The 18,985-nt window shown below is 38.1% G+C and overlaps 1 protein-coding gene across 2 annotated transcripts in view; it reads left to right on the forward strand.

The window, feature by feature from the left end:
* AFG2A (AFG2 AAA ATPase homolog A) overlaps positions 1-18,622 on the forward strand; it is a 285,684-nt gene extending 267,062 nt beyond the window's left edge. For both annotated transcript variants that reach the window (XM_067530207.1, XM_067530208.1), the window contains exon 16: positions 18,237-18,622. In XM_067530207.1, coding sequence (XP_067386308.1) covers positions 18,237-18,413 — 177 coding nt within the window. In that variant the 3' untranslated portion in view covers positions 18,414-18,622. The remainder of the gene's footprint in view (positions 1-18,236) is intronic.
* Positions 18,623-18,985: the final 363 nt, after the last annotated feature.

Genomic DNA, 18,985 nt, shown 5'->3' on the forward strand with positions numbered 1-18,985 from the left:
GAACATGTGTTTATCAAATTGTCAAGTAGGTTTTTATCTTTGCTTAGAGGACAGAGCATAGTATTACAAAGAGCAGTTTATTAATTTAAACATCTTGCAAATTGTGCCTTGGATTTCTCACTCCTGTACAAAAGTCAGCATTCAGATAAAAACCTTCTCATGAGTTGTGGTTGGAGCTATCTGTTTCATTTCTGACACAGTGAAATTCAAACTCCTATCAGGTGTAGAATACCATAGAGCAGATAAGTGAACTGGAGAGCAAATATATTCAGTAAAAGTATTTTATCATAATAGAATAAGATAAAATATTTAGCACCTACAGTATTTATACCTTCAGTCTTCAGAATGCTTTATTAACATTAACTAAATCATCTTCACAATCCACCTGTGTGTTGGATAAGTATATAGATAGGTAAGTATCACTGTCATCCCTATTTTACAGATGCAGAAACTAAGTCAGAGGAGTTACAGGCAGATTTTAAAAAGTGTTTAAGCACCTAAGGGTGCCTAGTGGGATTTGGAAACCAGGAGTTTTGACTTCCAGTCCTGTACTCAGTTCGTTAGACCCTCATGCTTACTTGAAATTTCACTACTAATTTCACTACTAATGCAGCCCAATATGCCATTAGCCTTCCTGGCAATAAGGGCACATTGTTGACTCATATCAAGCTTCTTGTCCACTGTAACCCCCAGATCCTTTTCTGCAGAATTGCTATGTAGCTACTCAATCCCCAGTCTGTAGCTGTGCATGGAATTCTTCCAGCCTAAGTGCAGGACTATGCACTTGTCCTTGTTGAACCTCATCAGGTATTTTTTGGCCCAGTCCTCCAATTTGTCTAGGTCACTCTGTATCCTATCCCTATCCTCCCAGGGTTTCTTCCTTTTCAAATTAAAACTGGTAGTTCTGTGATGTGGAACTTTTCTGTCATTTTTTACGAAAAGTCGTTTCCCTTTAAGAGATGAGCAGATATTGGGAGGCGGAGAGAGAATTACTCAGAGGTGTTTTTTTTTTGTTTTTTTTTGGGGGGGGGGGGAGAAATTATCACATAATCTTTAATAGAAATAGTCTTATTATAGAGTATGAAATCTTGCAGAACAATTAAGTATTATCTTAAAGTACCAAAATAATTTGTCTGTTGATTGAACACATACATGGTACATTTCTCTGTGGGACTTTGCTTAGGCCCCAAATCAGAAAAGCACTTAAGCATCCCTGTTCAGGAAAGTGCTTAAGCACATGCTTAACTTTAATCATGTACTTAAGTCTCAGTTATTCCAGTGGAACTTAAAGATAAGTATATGTTCAAGTGCTTTCCTGAATAGGAATGCTTTCTTGAAACAGGGCCTGAAAAAGAGAAATGTACCTCTCCCGTTTTTAGGCTCCCCTTCTTTTTTCATGTCTGAGCAGCATAGTTTCTATTTAAATTTTAAAAATGGCAAATAACCACATTCTGTGAAAACATACTAATTCTCTAATTCCATCTTCATGTTCGGTATGTTTTTGTTAATGACATTTAGTGACCTACAGAGACAAAGTGATGAGAAATCCTGGAGGTCTGACAGATGAGTTGACTATTAGTGTTTATATAAAGTCCTGTGGTCAAATGAAGGGCTTTGTTTCCTTGTTTGATTTGTTTTTTTTTAGAACACTGCCTTAACTACAAGTGTTTAATTAGCGTAGAATCTTTGTGGGAAGGGGTGATTAGGATGAGGAAAGGAAAATCCTGTAGATCACGACTGACTGAGTTGCCTGTTTGCATAAACAGTTAGTCTATACTAATGTTCTTATACTTATAAAATGTATGGAGAAAGTTAATATTTGGTGCCTCTTAGTTAATCTATTCTTTTTAAATCAAGGATGCCCTATGTTAGGATGAACTATAAACTATGATATAAACAGTTTTGGCAGTTAGTCTAGATCTTCTAAATATTAACAAACACACACAATAGGATGTACATATAAACTGTGCATTTTAAAATAATTTCTGGTTGCTGTTTACTTGCTTCATTGACTGTTTACCCATCTGCTTGTAACATTCAAGCAAAGTTCTACTGAAATTCATATTTGCACATAATAACCATAAACTGAGAAATCCCATGCTTTTGCCAGCAGCCCAGTTTATTTTTGGGTTAGTCACAGGATTTTAGTAAATGATGTGCTGAAAATCAGTCTTCCTGATGTTTGGTAGATTAAGCCATGGATTTTGAAATATTCTGCTGTGTTTTGTTTCTCTGACAAGTGATTATTCCGTGAAGCCAAATGGCCAGTTGTATTATATCTACAATTATTTAGACTATAACTTCTAGAGATGAGGCCATTAGGATTTTATTAATTAAAAGTAGTGTCAGTATTGATTAAGTTGCACAATTCATATCTGGATTTCAAATGTCAATTTCCCCTTCTCTCCGCCAAAGTTAGGGTCATTCATATTTAGGGTTTTGGTTAAGTCTAATTATGCAGATAACTCTGCATTTCAGAGCTGAGTTCAGATACTGAACTCTCCTCCACATCCTCTTCCCAACACACACACCAGCAAAAGTCTGAGGGCATTCAGATGTAATGTAAACTTTTGTTAAAGCTTTCAAATGATGTGGGACTCCTCTTAAGAGAGGGAATATCTCATGGAATACATCCCCTCCCATTAGTCATATAAGGCTCTGTGATAATTACAGCAGTTACTTGGCAAATAATATTAGGACAGTATTTAGCACATCTTTAGTTTTCTTTGTTTCCCAGATAATATGACAAACCGGATGTTCATGGATAACAGCAAGTGCTGTGCAGTCCACCAGTTTGAGGCTGATAGCTGGAGCACTGCGGTAGGCATAACTAGCAAATTGTTTTAATAAAGAAATAAAACGATGATCCATTTAAACAATAGCTACATAGTTGGCTCATCCTCAAGTTGTATGACTGAACTTATTCTTAAATCACGGAAGCTCAAAAATGGTAAGATTACCATGACAATTACCAGCTATAAATAGATCTCTCACTTCCCCTTTGTCTCCTCCTCTTCTTCCTGCCTTTTGTACCCCACCCCAAGCTTATCTCTTTCACCAACAGAAATTGGTCCAATAAAAGCTATTACCTCACCCACCTTGTCTCTCTAATATCCTGGGACCATCACAGCTACATCAACACTACAAACAATATTAGGAATATGTCACTTCCCAAGGCAGAGATCAGCTCTCGATACATTTCTGACTTCCATGTATAGTTCTCCTGTGAAGTATGTGGTCCCATTTTTAACCTATTTGCAGATTCCCTTGATTATCCCAAATTGCTTTCACATGGAGCTGAGGTTAAGCTTTATTTCTCTTGGCTTGTCCCTTCTGCAGCAGACACTTCCTCTTCACTTTGAAAGGACAAAGCAATGTTCAGCTGCCTGGGCCTGAGCCCAGGATTTGATTTATACATTATTTAATTTCCTTTAGAAAATTGGAAGCAGGACTTTTAGGAATGGAAGTCAGTACTTTTCATTTGTTTAAGGACTCTTTTAGGGCTAATATAATCATCAGTAGTAGATGTGAGCATGATTAGGGTGACTTAAGGTAACATAAAGAAAATGGAATACAAGGAGAAAGTTTTTCATAATGGAGAAGGTGCAAAGATTTATAGCCATCTGCGACATATGTGAGTTGTGAATTGTGGCATTAGAAAAAAATGAAAACAGAAAATCATCAAATTTTGTGAGACATGTTTAAGACACCTGTCTCCCTTTATGCAAAGCCCATTATATTACGTTTGTAATCATTTTTTTGGATTGCAGTGGTTTCTGGAACTTAATTTAACCATCTAACTTATATTACAGAAATTGTTCAGTTAATCTGGAGGTTTCCATTAGGGCTGACTTTGCATTCACTCCTGCAATTAGGTCCATGCCAAGTGAGTGCCAAGTGAAGTGAGTGCCAAGACTATTTGAAAATTTCTCATGCAGTGTAGTCAGGAAATTAACTTTGGGAAGGACGTGATATAATGTTTGGCAATGAAATTTGAATACTGTGTCTATTTGGGGATGGAAGGTCTTCATCTCCCCAAAAAGAAGCATGAATATTTAAATATTTGTTGCATAGGATTTTGAATGATCCACAGCAGAGTAAAGCATACTGTTGGGGGAACTAGTGGAGTACATGTACATAGCTGTACAATATAACTTGCTTATTGTGGCCTTTAATTTAGCGAAACACCATTTAATGAAGGCAAATAAAAGTCCCAAATGTTTTAGTGCATTGCAGTGTGCCAACTGCAATTTCAGCAGTGATTTTGTGAAATAATTTATTTTAGTATTAGAAGATTCCACTGTTCATACTCACACACATTGATTACCAGAAGTGTGATAGTTACAATGTAGATTTTGCAGGTCATATACACCTCTGAATAGAAAATTATGTATATTGCATTATGGGCCAGATTTTCTAAGTTAGAAATGTTATTGCATAATTTGCACACTCATATGCAGCATTTGAACACATCAGATATTTCATGCACACATGATCAGCTTAGACAATTTTATATGCCTGACTTTAAAAATTTGGGCATATGTGTAAATAAAGGAACTGTTGGGTGATGCAAACTGACAGAAACCATGCAATTCCAAACTGACATTGACACTTCATCCTTTAAGATGTTGCCTTATAGGACAAAAATTTTGCATGAATACAATGAAGTCTTATGGTAATCATGGTATGTATTGCAACTTGATATTGGTGGTGGGGATATGGAGATTTTTTGTAATCCTTCCTTTCTTTTGAAAACAAAACAAAACAGAAAACATCATTTACTCCAGGTTCTATACACAAACCAAATGCATCTACAGCATCTGCTATCAGACTCGCAGTGTGTTGTTTGTTTGTAAGGAAGTTTTCTCCCTCTCATTTTGTAATTACCTAGGAAGTTGTAATAAGCATTATATTCATTATTTCCTAAATGCTACATATACACATGCCTGTAGGAGCATACAGCCTCAAAAGCAGCAGACCTAATCTGCTTTCTCTGCCCAATAGAGGGGTAGCAAGCCAGAGTGAATCTAGAGGAGTCCACTCCCTGCTACATGCTGTGTTCTGTAGGGCTTCCTAGAGCTGGGAAGAATTGTGTGCAGGTAGTTTGAGAGAGATCTAGGGTCCATGTCCAGTTGATCCAGGTGGTACTCTCATCTAAAACCCTCATATGAGAGTGGAGTTGAAACAACTAAGAAGTCTAGTGCAGCCCATTGCAGACTGCAGTATTGTTACAGAGCAGTTCAAGAGGATAAGACACAGGAAAAAGAGTCAGGAAATTTAGGTTCAATTCCAGACTCTGCTGCTGATCTGGTGGTGTGACACTTGGGCAAGACACTTAACCTTCCTCTCTGTTTTCCTTACCACCTTTTTTCTGTCTTGTCTCTTTAGATAGTTACTATCCCAAAGAGCAAACAATCTCTAACAGTGTGTTTGTACATGGCCTATCACAATGGGCAGGGGTCTGGTCCTGATCTTGGTCAGGACCTCTGGTCACCTACTTGAATACAAATAGTAATTATTTCTCATTATTATTATAATTACTATAATCATCTAGAACTTGGGTAGGTCCCATTTCCCTCACATGAACACAGAGAAGCCCTGTGTAAATGTCATGTACTCAGGCCTCATGAGCAGAGCAATCTCAATGGACAAAAAGATACTAGAAAGACATAGAGTGAGATGAAGATACCATTAGTTTTAACTGACAAGAAGTCGTGTAACTGAGATTGCCTTGAAACAATAGTAACTAGTCAGCATATTTTTTTAGGTAATGTAGCTCTCATCAGCTTCCTCTGAGCTGCACCCATCTGGTAACTGCATTACCAGGCAGTTTTTGATAAACTCTTTACGTACTAGGTAGACTAGAATGGCATTGAAGGGAACAGATCTGGTTTATTTTGTATAATTGTATAATCTGGCTGCATGTTCAATGTAGTAAAATATTTATTGAAATTCATGAAAAATTACTACAAACGTGCAGTGCACACTGTCTTAAGGTGACTGTTTCTACAGAATTAGAGGTATTAGAGAGAATAATATTTAGTGCCAGCATAAGTCACCTAGTCCCCCAGAAGAAGACTAGTTATTTTGAAGTGCCTGCCTAACCTATATTTGCCTGTTACTAGCGAATGAGCTTCCACTCCAGACCTTGACAGACTTCTATATTCTCACTGTTCTGACTATAAAATCATGTTTAGGATTTGGGTTACCTCCAGTAAGGTTATTCTATGGGGGCTCCCATCTCTTCAGTTTCTCCTTCCACCCACAAATCCTGTCCATCTCTTTTCTCTCTCCTTGACATTCCTTTTCCTCATTTCACTTTACTCCTGCCCCACCCATGGCTGTGAGGAGAGAGGCAGTTTATTTTACTTGTGCAAGTGACAGTAGGGTAGGTGAGAAAGGGAAAGATCAGTTGGGTCTTTTCTCAGAGCAGAGAGCACACTGATCTTTGGTAGGCAAAGTCAGCAGAGCACTGTTCAGCACACTCACACAGTGGACCTTACGATGCTATAATAAATTTGTGAGTCCCCCCCCCCAAATATGGCACCCTTGTGGGCTATGGATTTTACAGGTCCCAAAAGCTAGTTCTGCTGTTGTTTGTAATAACATTTCTTTGGGGTTTTTTTATTTTTCTTTGTTAGTTATTGGTCCCTACTCTGCATAGTTTTGTAACAGTTCACTTTTCTCAGCTCCTCCTCCACACATCCCTTGTCATCTAAGGTAATTGCAGCTTCTTCAAGCATATCTCCCCAACTTGCTTTCACCCCTATGAAGATGTAGGAATTTACCCCGGCAGGGTTTTTTTTGTAGTCAGGAAGAAAGGGAGCCTCTGGACACTGCCACAATGAAAATAAATACAATATCCATGCATGAGGATGTCCACAGAGCATGACTAAGGAGATTGGACATCACAGGGTTCTGGCAGGGCCTGATAGTTAAAAACTACTAACCTCAATAGTGTGCCAAACCTGGCATTCTGTTTGCCCAAAGGGGAATGACTCCTTCCCTGAAGATATTCCTCAGGGAAGTTCCCTGGGCATTTAGGCACTGGAGCATGTTATATACAAAGGCAAGAGAATTTCTGTTATGGACTGTATAACATTTACATTAAGGTCCAAGGATCCTATCTAACTAAAATTTTCCTAACATCCCCCTCTCCACTTGTGTGTGTGTGTAAATGGTTAAACAAAAAAGGAAAGCACTGATATATTATCAATCTCTCTCTCTCTCTCAGTTTTGTACTGCTACCCATCACCATAGTATCTGTGCCTTCCATGTAAAATCAAGAGCAATAGTAAAGTTCCTGGTGGATTTAATTTAGTTTCTTGCTCTCCTCCCTTTTTTCAAGGTAAAAACTCTGCTGGTTTTTTGTTTGGTTTTGTTTTTTCGTAACTTTCTGGGCAGAGTAGGTAGCAGACAGCCATGGTCACAATTTGGGAAACCAGCCTGCTGCAGAGGATCAGAAACTAATATAGACCTATACCTACTTGAAGTTGTGTAGCTAATCCGGTGGAAGGGGAGAAGAGTTTGGTCATCTCTGCGCCACAGACTTTTGTGTGTTCCTTTTACTGGCTGGAGCAATTCATAGGTGTTACCAGAGAACTAGCTGAATTGTAATGCTCTGTGAGATTGTTAGGAGTGAAGGACAAGTCCAGGGTGTTCTTTGGTTGTTAAGGAAGAAAACAGAGGGAGAGAGAAATCTCTTACTCTTGACCTACTAATGAGAGGGCTCCTGTCCCAGTTCCCACAGAAAGTAGGGCATGAGGTACCTTCCAAAATTCCTTCTCTTTCTTTATATGCCTTGTTTTGATGGGAGCCCCAAAAGTTTCAATTTCTTCACCCAGTTGATTTAAGAAAGGAGTTATCTAACTGGGAGAAGGGAGGCCCGACTGACTAAATATCAGGCAGCTGCAGAATATTCTGTCTTCCCATGCTACATTATGGGATACACTCAGTGTGTCACCTGACATCGTGTCAAAACAAGATCGTCTCCCTAACTCAGCTCCTGAGAAGAGAGCAGTCATAAGCAGCTGTTTAATGCCTTAACTGTAATGCCTTTTGTAAGCCAGCAGCTGCAAAGGCTGTTTTTTTCTAGTTAGGTCCCTAAGATAGCACTACCTACAGCTATGACATGTCCTGCAAGACTCAGAAGATTTTTAGTTGGCATAATTCAATCCGTCTTGCTGTGGGGCATTCAGAATACTAATGGTGGCTCCATGCACACATCCTCTGCAGTAACGGTATTCTGTAAGTGGGAACACACTACACTGTTAATTACTTGTAATTAAAGTATGTGTGTGTGTGTATAAATAAAAAATCTCTTATATATACACACACTTAAGCACATGTCTGTATAGCCCTCGTTTTCTAGAGGTTTGGCTTCCTCCTCCTCCTCCTCCTCTTCTAAGGAAACAAGTTAAACTTTCTCATTAAAATATTTATATAAAAATGAAATAATTCTGAGGTTACCCAGAAATGCAACTTAATCTTATATGGAAACCGTTTTTGTTTTGTTTTTTGTTTTGTTTGTTTGTTTTGTTTTTAAGTTGCACAAATATAGCTGAAATGAGAAGTTGGCAGAGAAGGCTATTTAAAAATATTTTGTCCCAGCATGTAAAAACTCATCATGTTACAGAATGCTTTTGTTAAAGGTGCAGCTATGCCATGTCCCTGCCAGAGTGATGGGATCTGTATCAACTTAGAAAGTTTTGGAAAGTAAGCGGCATTTGGGGCTTGTAATTACAAATGTTAAATTGGAATTTACACGTTTAATATATTTCTTGGAAAGATACCATGTGTACTCATTTTTTTAAAGAGATAGTGGAAAAAAATAAAGCTTACAACTATATTCAGAATTTCACTTTGTCTGTTAAATCATGCCAAGTGAGTAGAAATATTTGCAAAAATACTTTTGCATCTACTGTTGAAGATCTTGATTTATTCCAGCGGTTCTCAACCTTTTTTTCCCGAGTACCACTCGGGTCAGGTACCTGACTGTACCTGACCCGTGTACCACTCGGGAAAGAAAGGGGGGAGGGGACTTTCGGCAGCGGCGGGGTTTCGCGGCGGTGGCGGGGTTTCGCGTGGGGGGGGGGACTTTCGGCAGCGGATTCGGTGGCGTGGTACGGCTCGCGTACCACCCAGCCTTCTTCGAAGTACCACCGGTACACGTACCACCGGTTGAGAACCGCTGATTTATTCCATTTAGACTTCATCATACAAACAGTATGCTGTAGTTACTAGATAGTCCTTGTGGTTGATTCTAGGTATATACCTCATCTTTCTCTTCTGCACTATGTGTGTGTGTTTAAGCAAGCATTGTAGAATGATAAGCATCACAGATACGGGTACATATAACACATTTATGCTTAGCTCTCTGTGATGATTACCCACACAAACACATATTACCCTAGGTTTTGCAGCTCCAAATGAGCAATTGCATGTGCAAGGTATGTCAAGCTCATGCTCCACCTATAACCACATTGCCCCCACCTCCACATTTCCATAAGAACTGCCCAGTTGTCTGTGATCACTCTCTCACCTGTTTGTGAGGTTTTGTGGGCTCTGGTGATGACCATACTTAGACCAGGAAGCTAGGAGACCGGTCTGTAGCATAGATTCCACACCTGAGGGTAGGGGAGGACAGTGGGAGACACCACAGACATGGAACTCTCATCATCAGAATGTGTGCAAGTGGTGTGAGCACTTGCAAGATCTTATGCAACATATTTGTCACATAGGCCTAATGCCCTTCTCTCTATGTGTGTAAATGGTTGAACAAAAAAGCAAAGCATTGATTTAATACTAAATAAAGACGTGAGCTTGTAGTAATACATGGGAAAGCTTTGCCATTCATGATTGAGGTTTTTCTCTTCAAGCATGGCATGTTGTTTTTTCATCTGAGGCTCATATTTTATCCTCTCTTCTAAACACGAACAGCAGTAATTAAAGTCTTCCAGTTCTGTACTGATCTTATCTAAAAAATATCTGTAGAGATGGCAGGTTTTGTTCAGTTAGATTTCTTCAGTCTGCTCTTCTGAACCTGTGTCTGGCTAGCAGAGACTGGTCGGCCAATCTCTTGGATCATAGATGGAGGATATACATAAATTATACTGTCTGTCCTCTCTCATGTTGACAGGAAATCCTCATCAATCATGAATTGCAAAGTTCCGTCATCTTTCCTACAAGTCTGTTTTTTCTTTAATAAACTATTCAGTGTTATGACTTTTACTGAACTCTTGTTTTTACTCACCAGAAAGAGGAAAGAAGCATGCTGATTTATATAAATAATATTTTATTAAAGCTTATTATTGTAGAGTATCAAAATAAAAGCCCATATGTCTCAAGATGTTGCTCATATACTTAGGGTTGCTGTAGGCTTTATCTTATCTATGAACTTTTACTTGAAAAAATGAATGTTTCAAATATATGTTATTAATTAATAACCAAAGAGATATCTATGTGTCTGTCTTAGACACATATGGTCCCCATTATTACAGTACTGTATCTGAGCACCTCATAATCTTTAATGTATTTATTGTCACTACATCCCTGTGACATAGGAAAGTCATATAAAATGATGATCACTGGTCAGTATTTATATAAACTAGTTATGGCTCTCAGGATTCAGGTATTTACCTTAGGCATTCTAATGCTACAGTGATTGGCATGGATAGTATAAGAACTCTGTAGAATGGATAGCTAGATTCTTTATAGAATGTGTACTGTTTTGTAAATGGACTTTTACTTCACTATGTTTGTAATACATTAGTTCTTTCTCCAAATAGCCAAAAATAGAACACAACCTTTTAAATAGGAACTGAATTCAGCATAATGAAGAGATTGAAGATTGTTTATTTCCTGCTAAAGAAAGATTTGATGTGTCTTTTGAATAATTGATCTAAATAACAGTTCTGTTTTTATATCAATGGGGACACTTTGCAGGATAATCAAAGATATTTCATCCCTTTTGCAGTTACCCTTTTCTTAAAAGGAATAAAAATATTATAATATTATAATAACATAAGAGACGACAAAAATGCATGCAGAGCATTCATTATCATCAGTGAGGTTCTTGTACAGAAAAAATAGAATTATTTGCAGTAAGATGTAATATTGCTTTAAAACCTTTACATTTCAAATATGATACTCAAAACTTCAATTTCTAGCTATTTAAAAGCATTTTGGTTCAGATTTGTTTTTAAAAAAATGGAGCTTGCATGGCACCTTGATGTACTTTTTATCTGCTTTTGTATAAAAAGCCTATACCTAGAGATACTTGGGTATTATTTGGTTCTCACTGAATAAGTGGGAAGCAAAGTTCAGTTTTAGCATACAATTAGTGCTCGCTCTCTATCCATTCCTCCTTCTTCTGTGCTTGCAACATTTCATCTGTCAAGCTGCTTCCTAGTCTGATGTTTAAGACTCTTCCATGTGTGGAGCCAAAGTCTGAGAACTTTACCCTGTGTTAATCCGACAAGCTTCATGGGTCTGTTTCTCTTCTCACTTAGAGCTTGTCTACGTGGTTCATGAGTCTGCACTAGAGAGATGTGAATTCCAGTGTACACTAGCATGTTGTACGCTAACTGGCCTGTGTGGCCCCTGCTGGTGCATACTAAAAGTTCCGTACTGCAAGTTAATGTAGTTCTATTTGAACCATATAGTGATTCTCAATTGAAACAGTACTATATTAACACACACTAGGGAACTTTTAGTGCATGCTAGCAGGGTGCACATGGGCCAGTTAGTGCACAACATGCTATTGCACAGCCCTCTAGTGCAGACTAATTCACTTGATAGACTTGTGGTTACTCTGGTTTTACACAGTGGAGTCACTTTTTGTTTACACTAGTATAAGTGAGAGGAGAATCGGACATCCTGACTGGTGAGAGTTTGTATGAGAAAAGACTGAGTAAAAACAGACATCTTGGCCCTCAGGGTTTGGCCCTTGGATTATTCATGTCTTTTTAAAATGTCATTTATGAATCTTTTTCACTCTTCTGAATGGTGAGTGGGAAAATTGGCACTCCAGATCCATAATCTTCCCTTTAGAGTGCTTAGTTAGGCGCACACCATGCAGAAAGTCTTTCAGGTAGTCTTCATCCAGGAAGCACCACAATTTGCGCTATTCACAAACCACAGGATACCATTCTGTTTTAGGTTCCTAATCCCTCTCACACACAACCCCTTACAACATCTACTTGGGGGTGCTGGGGAACAAGCTAGAGAAGCAGGAAAAAAGAAAAATGAAACACAATATGCAGGCAGCCAATCAGTATGCCAGTTACCCATATACAATCAGCACCAGCTGCAGCCCAATTAAACTCAACATTCACAGGTGTTCCCAGCAGACTGTGTGTTAACAAAACCACTTTCTTGAAAGTACCTAAGACTTTAACACAGAAACTCATTTCTTTTTAAGGTTCTTGAAAGCTATTTAGAGCACTTTAAATACAAAGAAGCTGAAAAGGACTTTCAGCCCGCTGGAAGGAGTTAGTGCTTAATGCAAAATGGGTGGGAGTCAGCCAAGTTTAATCAGCCAGTGTAACCATTGTTTTGGGGAAGGAAAGGTTGTCCTGAGTGATGCTTATTTAGGAACACCAACGGGCGTTCATTTTATTGTTTAGATTTAAATCTCTATTTTAATATCCATCATATTTGTAATACAGCTGTGAGCTTCTGTGTGGCTTTGGATAAATGTGTGTGATTAACAGTGAAGATGGCAAGTGACAATTTTTCTCTTCTTATACAGTCAGTTCATAAACTGGCTTCCTTGGCTTGCATAGTAAGATTTCTAAATTAGTTATTTTTCCTCCTGAGCTTAGTGTTCTTAAAACCACCTGTGGGTGGTTCTGCTCCTTTGTTAGCACCTCATGTTTTTGTTAATCTGTTTTATTAATGTGATTAGAAAATGAATGATGTTCTGAGAGATGATCCAAGCAGACTAAAGTGTAATGTAGTTCTCTATCATCCCATTTAGAAAAAACTCATGTTTAAATATTTGTTTTAGTTTTAGCTTACAGTAGCACTAATAATTGAAGTACTTTTCTCTGTTCTGTATGGGATTAACAGCCTTCAGCTCCACCGCAAACCTTCAACTACTCCTAGCTGGTTATTAATCCCAAGGAAAGGTTATTAATCCCTGCACCTCGACAGTAATTTCTTAATTACATGTTGCCTGGTCTGTTGCTGATTGATTAACCATTTTGTTGTTTCTGTCTTTTATTAATTCATTATTTTACCCGTCAGTGGTGCCAGACAATGAAAATTATTTTATTTTCTGTTGTGATCAAGAATAAATATTATATGCTTATCGGTAGCCTTACGATAGGTTCACTTTTCTGAAGGGGGCATAATATTATTCATAGCATGCAGAGTCCAGCACACTTGGCTTTTTTGGCCTTTTGCATTTGAAGATAGGATAATTGGATTTCCTAAGGTTCAGTGGTCAAGACATTTCATATCATGGGAAATTGCTTTCTCCCACCAAGACTGCAATTGTTATATATAATCTATTTCTTGCTTTTCTCTGACCTTCGTGCTATTGAAAGGATACATACCTGTATTTACATATATTAAATTGCTCTTTTTAATAGGATGGTGATAATATGAAGTCATTAATTGTTTGGATTATTTTTTCGTACCATTTTGTTGTTCTGATTTGCTTACTTTGCTGTATGCCTCCCTAAATTTTAGGTCTTGTGAACAAAAATATATTGAATAACTGCACAAGAAACCCTACCTTACTTCTGTTGAAAAAAATGAAAAAAGCAAAAGATTCATTGTGTCCATGGTACTCTTAAGCTTATATCTGCACTTGTGTTCTGCTGCTACTCGTTAAGAAAAATTATCTCATGTCTATCCATGTTTGGTGAGACTTGGCATAAGGTGGCGAAGAGTTTAGCAGAAATCTATCAAATTCCTTTTGATAGCTAGGGAGTGCCCTTTGCATACCTGCGATGGAGGGAAGTTGTCCAGGTCTTTTTGAAAAATTTGCACAGTATTTCAAATATACTTGACTTTGCCCAAACATATTTAAGATTACTTGTCCTTTTCCACCTTAATCCTTTTGTGTCTTTAAGGGGAAAATTTCAAGTGAATTTCCATATAGTGAAACAAAGTTCCAGGTGAGACCTCCTAGTTTTAAATATGATGGCAGTAGATTCAAGGTTTCCTTATCTTTTGTGACCTTCTGCATTTCCCATCAGTCTGTTCATGCTGTCACTAAGGTCAAAAGGCTCTGTTCTATTTCACATTGTTCTTGTATCTCCTTCTTGTGATGGTCATTGCAAGACTGAGGGAGAAAGATATCAACATCTTTTTCCTTTTTTGGATAAACTAATGTTCTCATTAAGGTTCTGTCTATCATTTTAAGAAATGAAAGCCCAGCTCAAGTTGTTTAACAGTTCAAGACTTTGCCATACACACACAGAAAATTCTGCCTTTTCCAGACCCAAGTCCAAGTTTCTGTTTTCCACAAAAAACATGTCCAACACCCTCTTATGTGCAAACAATAGGTTTGGGTGTGCACATAGTATGTTCTTATGAAAAGCCCTGACAGTCATTTGCCTCATCTCCTAGGAAGTTCTTCTGGGTTCTTACTCTTCAGTTCAAGAGTTTAATCCCACAGTGTTGCTTTGAGATTCTGCGTAGTCTTCCGCGTGTAATATTTTGACCCAATGGATTTGATATACCTATATTTCTAGTTGAATAAATTAGACTGTTGCTGAAAATCAGTGGAAGTGCTAAAATCTTTATTTCAGTGAACCATTTTTCAGATAGTTCTTACCTAGAGTAAGTATCTGTATTCTTTTTAGCATCATTTTCCCAATTCTGGAGACTCCTAAAATTGGCAAAATAAAAATTGTAAGTGTCTGTTGCATAAGCATGCAAATTTCACTTGCAGTGCATCCACTCATTTCATACTGTTATCATAGCTGTCAGCAGGTGGTGCTATTATACATAGTCTTCCAAGTTCCTTTTCTTGGTGTATGTGTGAGCAAGTTTTCACTCTTCGAAGGAGTGTTTGTGGTGGTTGGTAGTCTTGATTATACAAGATTCTGGGTGGAGACAGACCTGTGCAAGCACCAGGAGCATTTACTGTTAGAGTCAATTCTGGAGACAAAATTGTTCCCTAGTAAGCAGGCATTGATGTTGGGCTGAGATTCCTAAAAGAAAAGATTACCTTCCATGTGGTTTGTGACCAGGACTGGCGTATGTGTATAAATAAAACCAGTTACGCGTGGAATGTACTCCAACTCTGTGTCATTGATTTTTCTTACCCTGGAAGCTGATCTGCAGGGCTCCAGAATTCTGCTACTGCTCAGCAGAGGTGCAACACTGATTTGAGAATGGGAAACTAGTGTCTGAAGAAGGGGCAACAATATTATTCAGGGTAGGAAAGAAATGTACTAAAACAATAAATGCCTCTGTGGGCCAGATCCTGCAAGGTACATAGAAGGCATGGAGGGAAAAATAATGCCCAGTGAACAGTATTGATTTCCACCAACTTTCCTGGTGTGCTTCTGCCAGGTTTGGAGAGAAGCTTGCTTCCTGGCTTCTCTCCTCTACGCCTTGCCCTACTAGCTCCCCAATTGTATGGCTTATGTGGCTTCCTGGTAAGGGGGGAGAGCGCATGCTGTTGAACCACCACTTTCTTTCTACAGGTTCTGGGGCTTTCTCTTCCCTCTTCTCTTTCTCACTCCATTCTGCATCGTGCAGTCTAATACTAATTCTCCAGTTCTTCTGCCTACCATGAGACAACAGAAATTTATCTACCTATTCATATCATTACAGTTGGTTTCTGAACAGTAGAGTTGGGCAAATAATCAAACTTACCAAACTGAATTCAATTTCAAATCACTTTTGTGTTATCTTTCCACAAGTGTACATAGGGTTGAATTTTACTAGCGAGAATGCTTGTGGGAAGAAAATTTTAAGCACGCACACTTGAATACTCAGAAAGAAACTTACTTCAAATTTGCTTACCTTAATCCTCCACTTCAGCTTCCTGATATTCTCAGTCAGCAATGGAATATAAATCATACTATGCAATTTACATGACCAATCACAATGGCCCAAATTTTGAACACTGAGAAACAGATAGAAAGCCTTGGAGTACACTAATGTCTGACAGATTTAGTCAAATAATTTGGAATAATAAAAAGTTCAAGTTCGGAGTGCAACTAGAAGAAGAGGCAAAACTAATAAAATAAATTATTTTTGTGAATTGCTTGCTTTTCTCTTCTGAGCAATTCAAACAGTCCTGAAAACCAAACAAAATGTATCTATTTAGTGGGATTTTTTTGTTTCTGGTAATTTTCAATTCTTGCTCTGTCGTTCTTGCTCCGTCCTTAAGAGTAAAACTAGAAACAAAAGAACCTCAGCAGCCTTTGGAGGTTAATTATGGTCGCTGTTACTGATATCTTGGCAGGAGCCTAGAGGCAACAAAAACCCATAGAAGTATTGGCTGGTAGGCAAATTCCTCCTCCGTGTATCTCTATATGAGTGAAATAGAGGGAGAATCAAGTAGTAGCTTTGCTTCCTCTTTTTCTAAAGTCTTGTTACCTCTGACACTGGTGTACCTCCTCACTCTGCCCTATATCGGAGCTTTTCCAGCAGTAAAAAATACACAAGCCATTCACCACTGGATGTCTGGTGGTTGAGTAATATTTTGCTTCAGTAGCTTAATGTTGTAGATAATTAATGATCGTTGTAGGAAGAATTGTCCAAGCAAAGTCTGCTGTTCTTTGTTTCTCCATTGGTGGATCTGAAAAGACATCAAAAACAAATAATCAACATGTACAAATGAGCTGTTCCATTTAGTCTTTTGAAAAACTAATGCTGTAGCACACTATGTATTAGGGAGAAAGGGGTCTGAACTTCAAAGATCTATGTTATTTCAAAGTTCAGGGTGGTTTTTGGATGGTTTTGCTTCAGGCCTATTTCTAGTGTACAGCTGCACAATAGTTTGCTCTCCTTTAAAGATTATATTTAATTTGAAGTAGCTTTATATCTGCGATAGATAGGGATTGGGAAATATACCCCTCCTACTAGAAAATATGAGTGCAATGGTCAGGATATTGACATTAGTTCCTAAAACTTTGCTAGATCTTATTTATCTCTGTAAGCAGTCGATGCACTAAATCTCAGCAATCCTTCAACAGTTTAGTGTCTCTGCGGTACTGAAAAGCATTAAAATACATAACAGCAGTGTTTTAGCTTTGCTGCTCATTAGAGCAGCACAGAACTAATAGTAATATTATTGTAACTTGACAAAGCCATCTAAATCCGTGCATGGTTTTTTTTTGTTTTGGGTTTTTTTGGGGGTTTTTTTTGTGAAAGCTTCCTAAACATGCTGCTAAATCCTCTAAAAAGCTACTAACGGCTTTGGCAACCATTAGCAGAGCATAAGCAGTGGAACTCTTTTCAGTAAGTGAACAAACAGAGAAAATATGCTGAATGGCTGGACAAATGTGTTTCAGCTGGCTCTTTCATTTACAGATATAAGGGTGCAGTCAATATCAATCACTGTTTTCCCTGTTGCACTGGAAATCACAATATCTCTTTTCATTCCACAAGCTCTTTTCACCACAGTAATGTGTCTTTAGAGTGACACTGGCATCAGTCTGTTTCCGCTGTCTGAAGTCCAGAGAGCTTAAAAACACATTTCAGGGTATGAGACCGTAACCCTCTTCCCCTTCTACACACCTCTCTCCTCCCTCCTTCCTTCCTCCTCCCAGCTTTCCTCTCTGAATTAATTGTATTTACTTCTTTCCCAGTCTAGGATTTAAGGAGGAAAGTGGTCACAGGGATTTGGAACATCTGTTCTTTTAGTTTAGCGACAGAGACATGTATCAGATTGTTTGTCACTGATCGTTGGATTTTTAATTTATCAGGTGTTGCAGAGAGTTTAAAAACACACGGGCAGCATATGGTAATTAAATTAGAAATAGATGTGATATTATGATTTGAAGTGTAATGGACTGAGGTTTAAGTTTGATCTATTACAGTTTGATTTTCAGAGGTGCTGAGCACCCACAACTCCCATTCAATAGAAATCAAGCACTAAAAGCCGAGCCACTGTAAAAATCCAGGCCATCAGCATATACTAACGTTCTTCCGTGATGACTTCATTTGCCATGTTCTGCTTCAGATCATGTTTGGTCTGAAAACAAAGGTGAATTTTCAGATTGAAAAAAATACATATTTAAATTATTTTTGTTTTTAATTTTCAGATAACAGCAGTCTGTAGAGAAGCAGCCCTTCAAGCCCTCCAGGAAGATATACAGGCCAAATGTATTATGGAACGACATTTTCAACATGCGTTGAGCATTGTGACCCCTAGAATTCCTGAGTCACTAAAACAGTTTTATGAAGATTACCAGCGGCAGAGTGGACTTCATACACTTTGAGAAATGAATACATACATTTGCACACTTAATGTATGTACTTATACATACACACTCATTTCTCCTGTACACAGCAAATTTTCTTTGTAAAGTTCTTGAAAGCCTAAGTATTTCTTATTGTAAATGGAACTTCTGAAATAAACTCCATTGCAGAAATATGTGAATGCAGTGGAAGTTGTTGAAAATTTTGTACTTTATAATAAAATGGTATAATCTGCTTTATTATCATTCAGATGGTTGGTTTAAATCAGTTTTATTTGCAAATATATATCAGTGTGGAAAAAATGACACTCAACTCAGTAATTTTTAAGCTAATCCTTGATCGTCTCCTTGAAAATATTTTCAACAGCAACAAGTGTCCCCATAGTCTTAATCTTTGTGTGTCTGGTTGTTGGGTCCGCACCCAGGAGCATCACAGAGACTGGGAGTGGCATGAGTACATGCTGGAAAATATTCGAAATCTTTGATTTATGACATCCAAAGAAGTTGCCAAACAGGCCTGCCAAATATTCAGCTTACCCCCTAAAAAAGTTAAGGTGTCCCTAATTGAACACCACACAGTGTTTAACTTTAGT

Source organism: Emydura macquarii, unplaced genomic scaffold, assembly GCF_026122565.2.
Source record: "Emydura macquarii macquarii isolate MOO-44397 ecotype Brisbane River unplaced genomic scaffold, CSIRO-AGI_Emac_v2 contig_3044, whole genome shotgun sequence".
NCBI lineage: Eukaryota > Metazoa > Chordata > Testudines > Chelidae > Emydura > Emydura macquarii.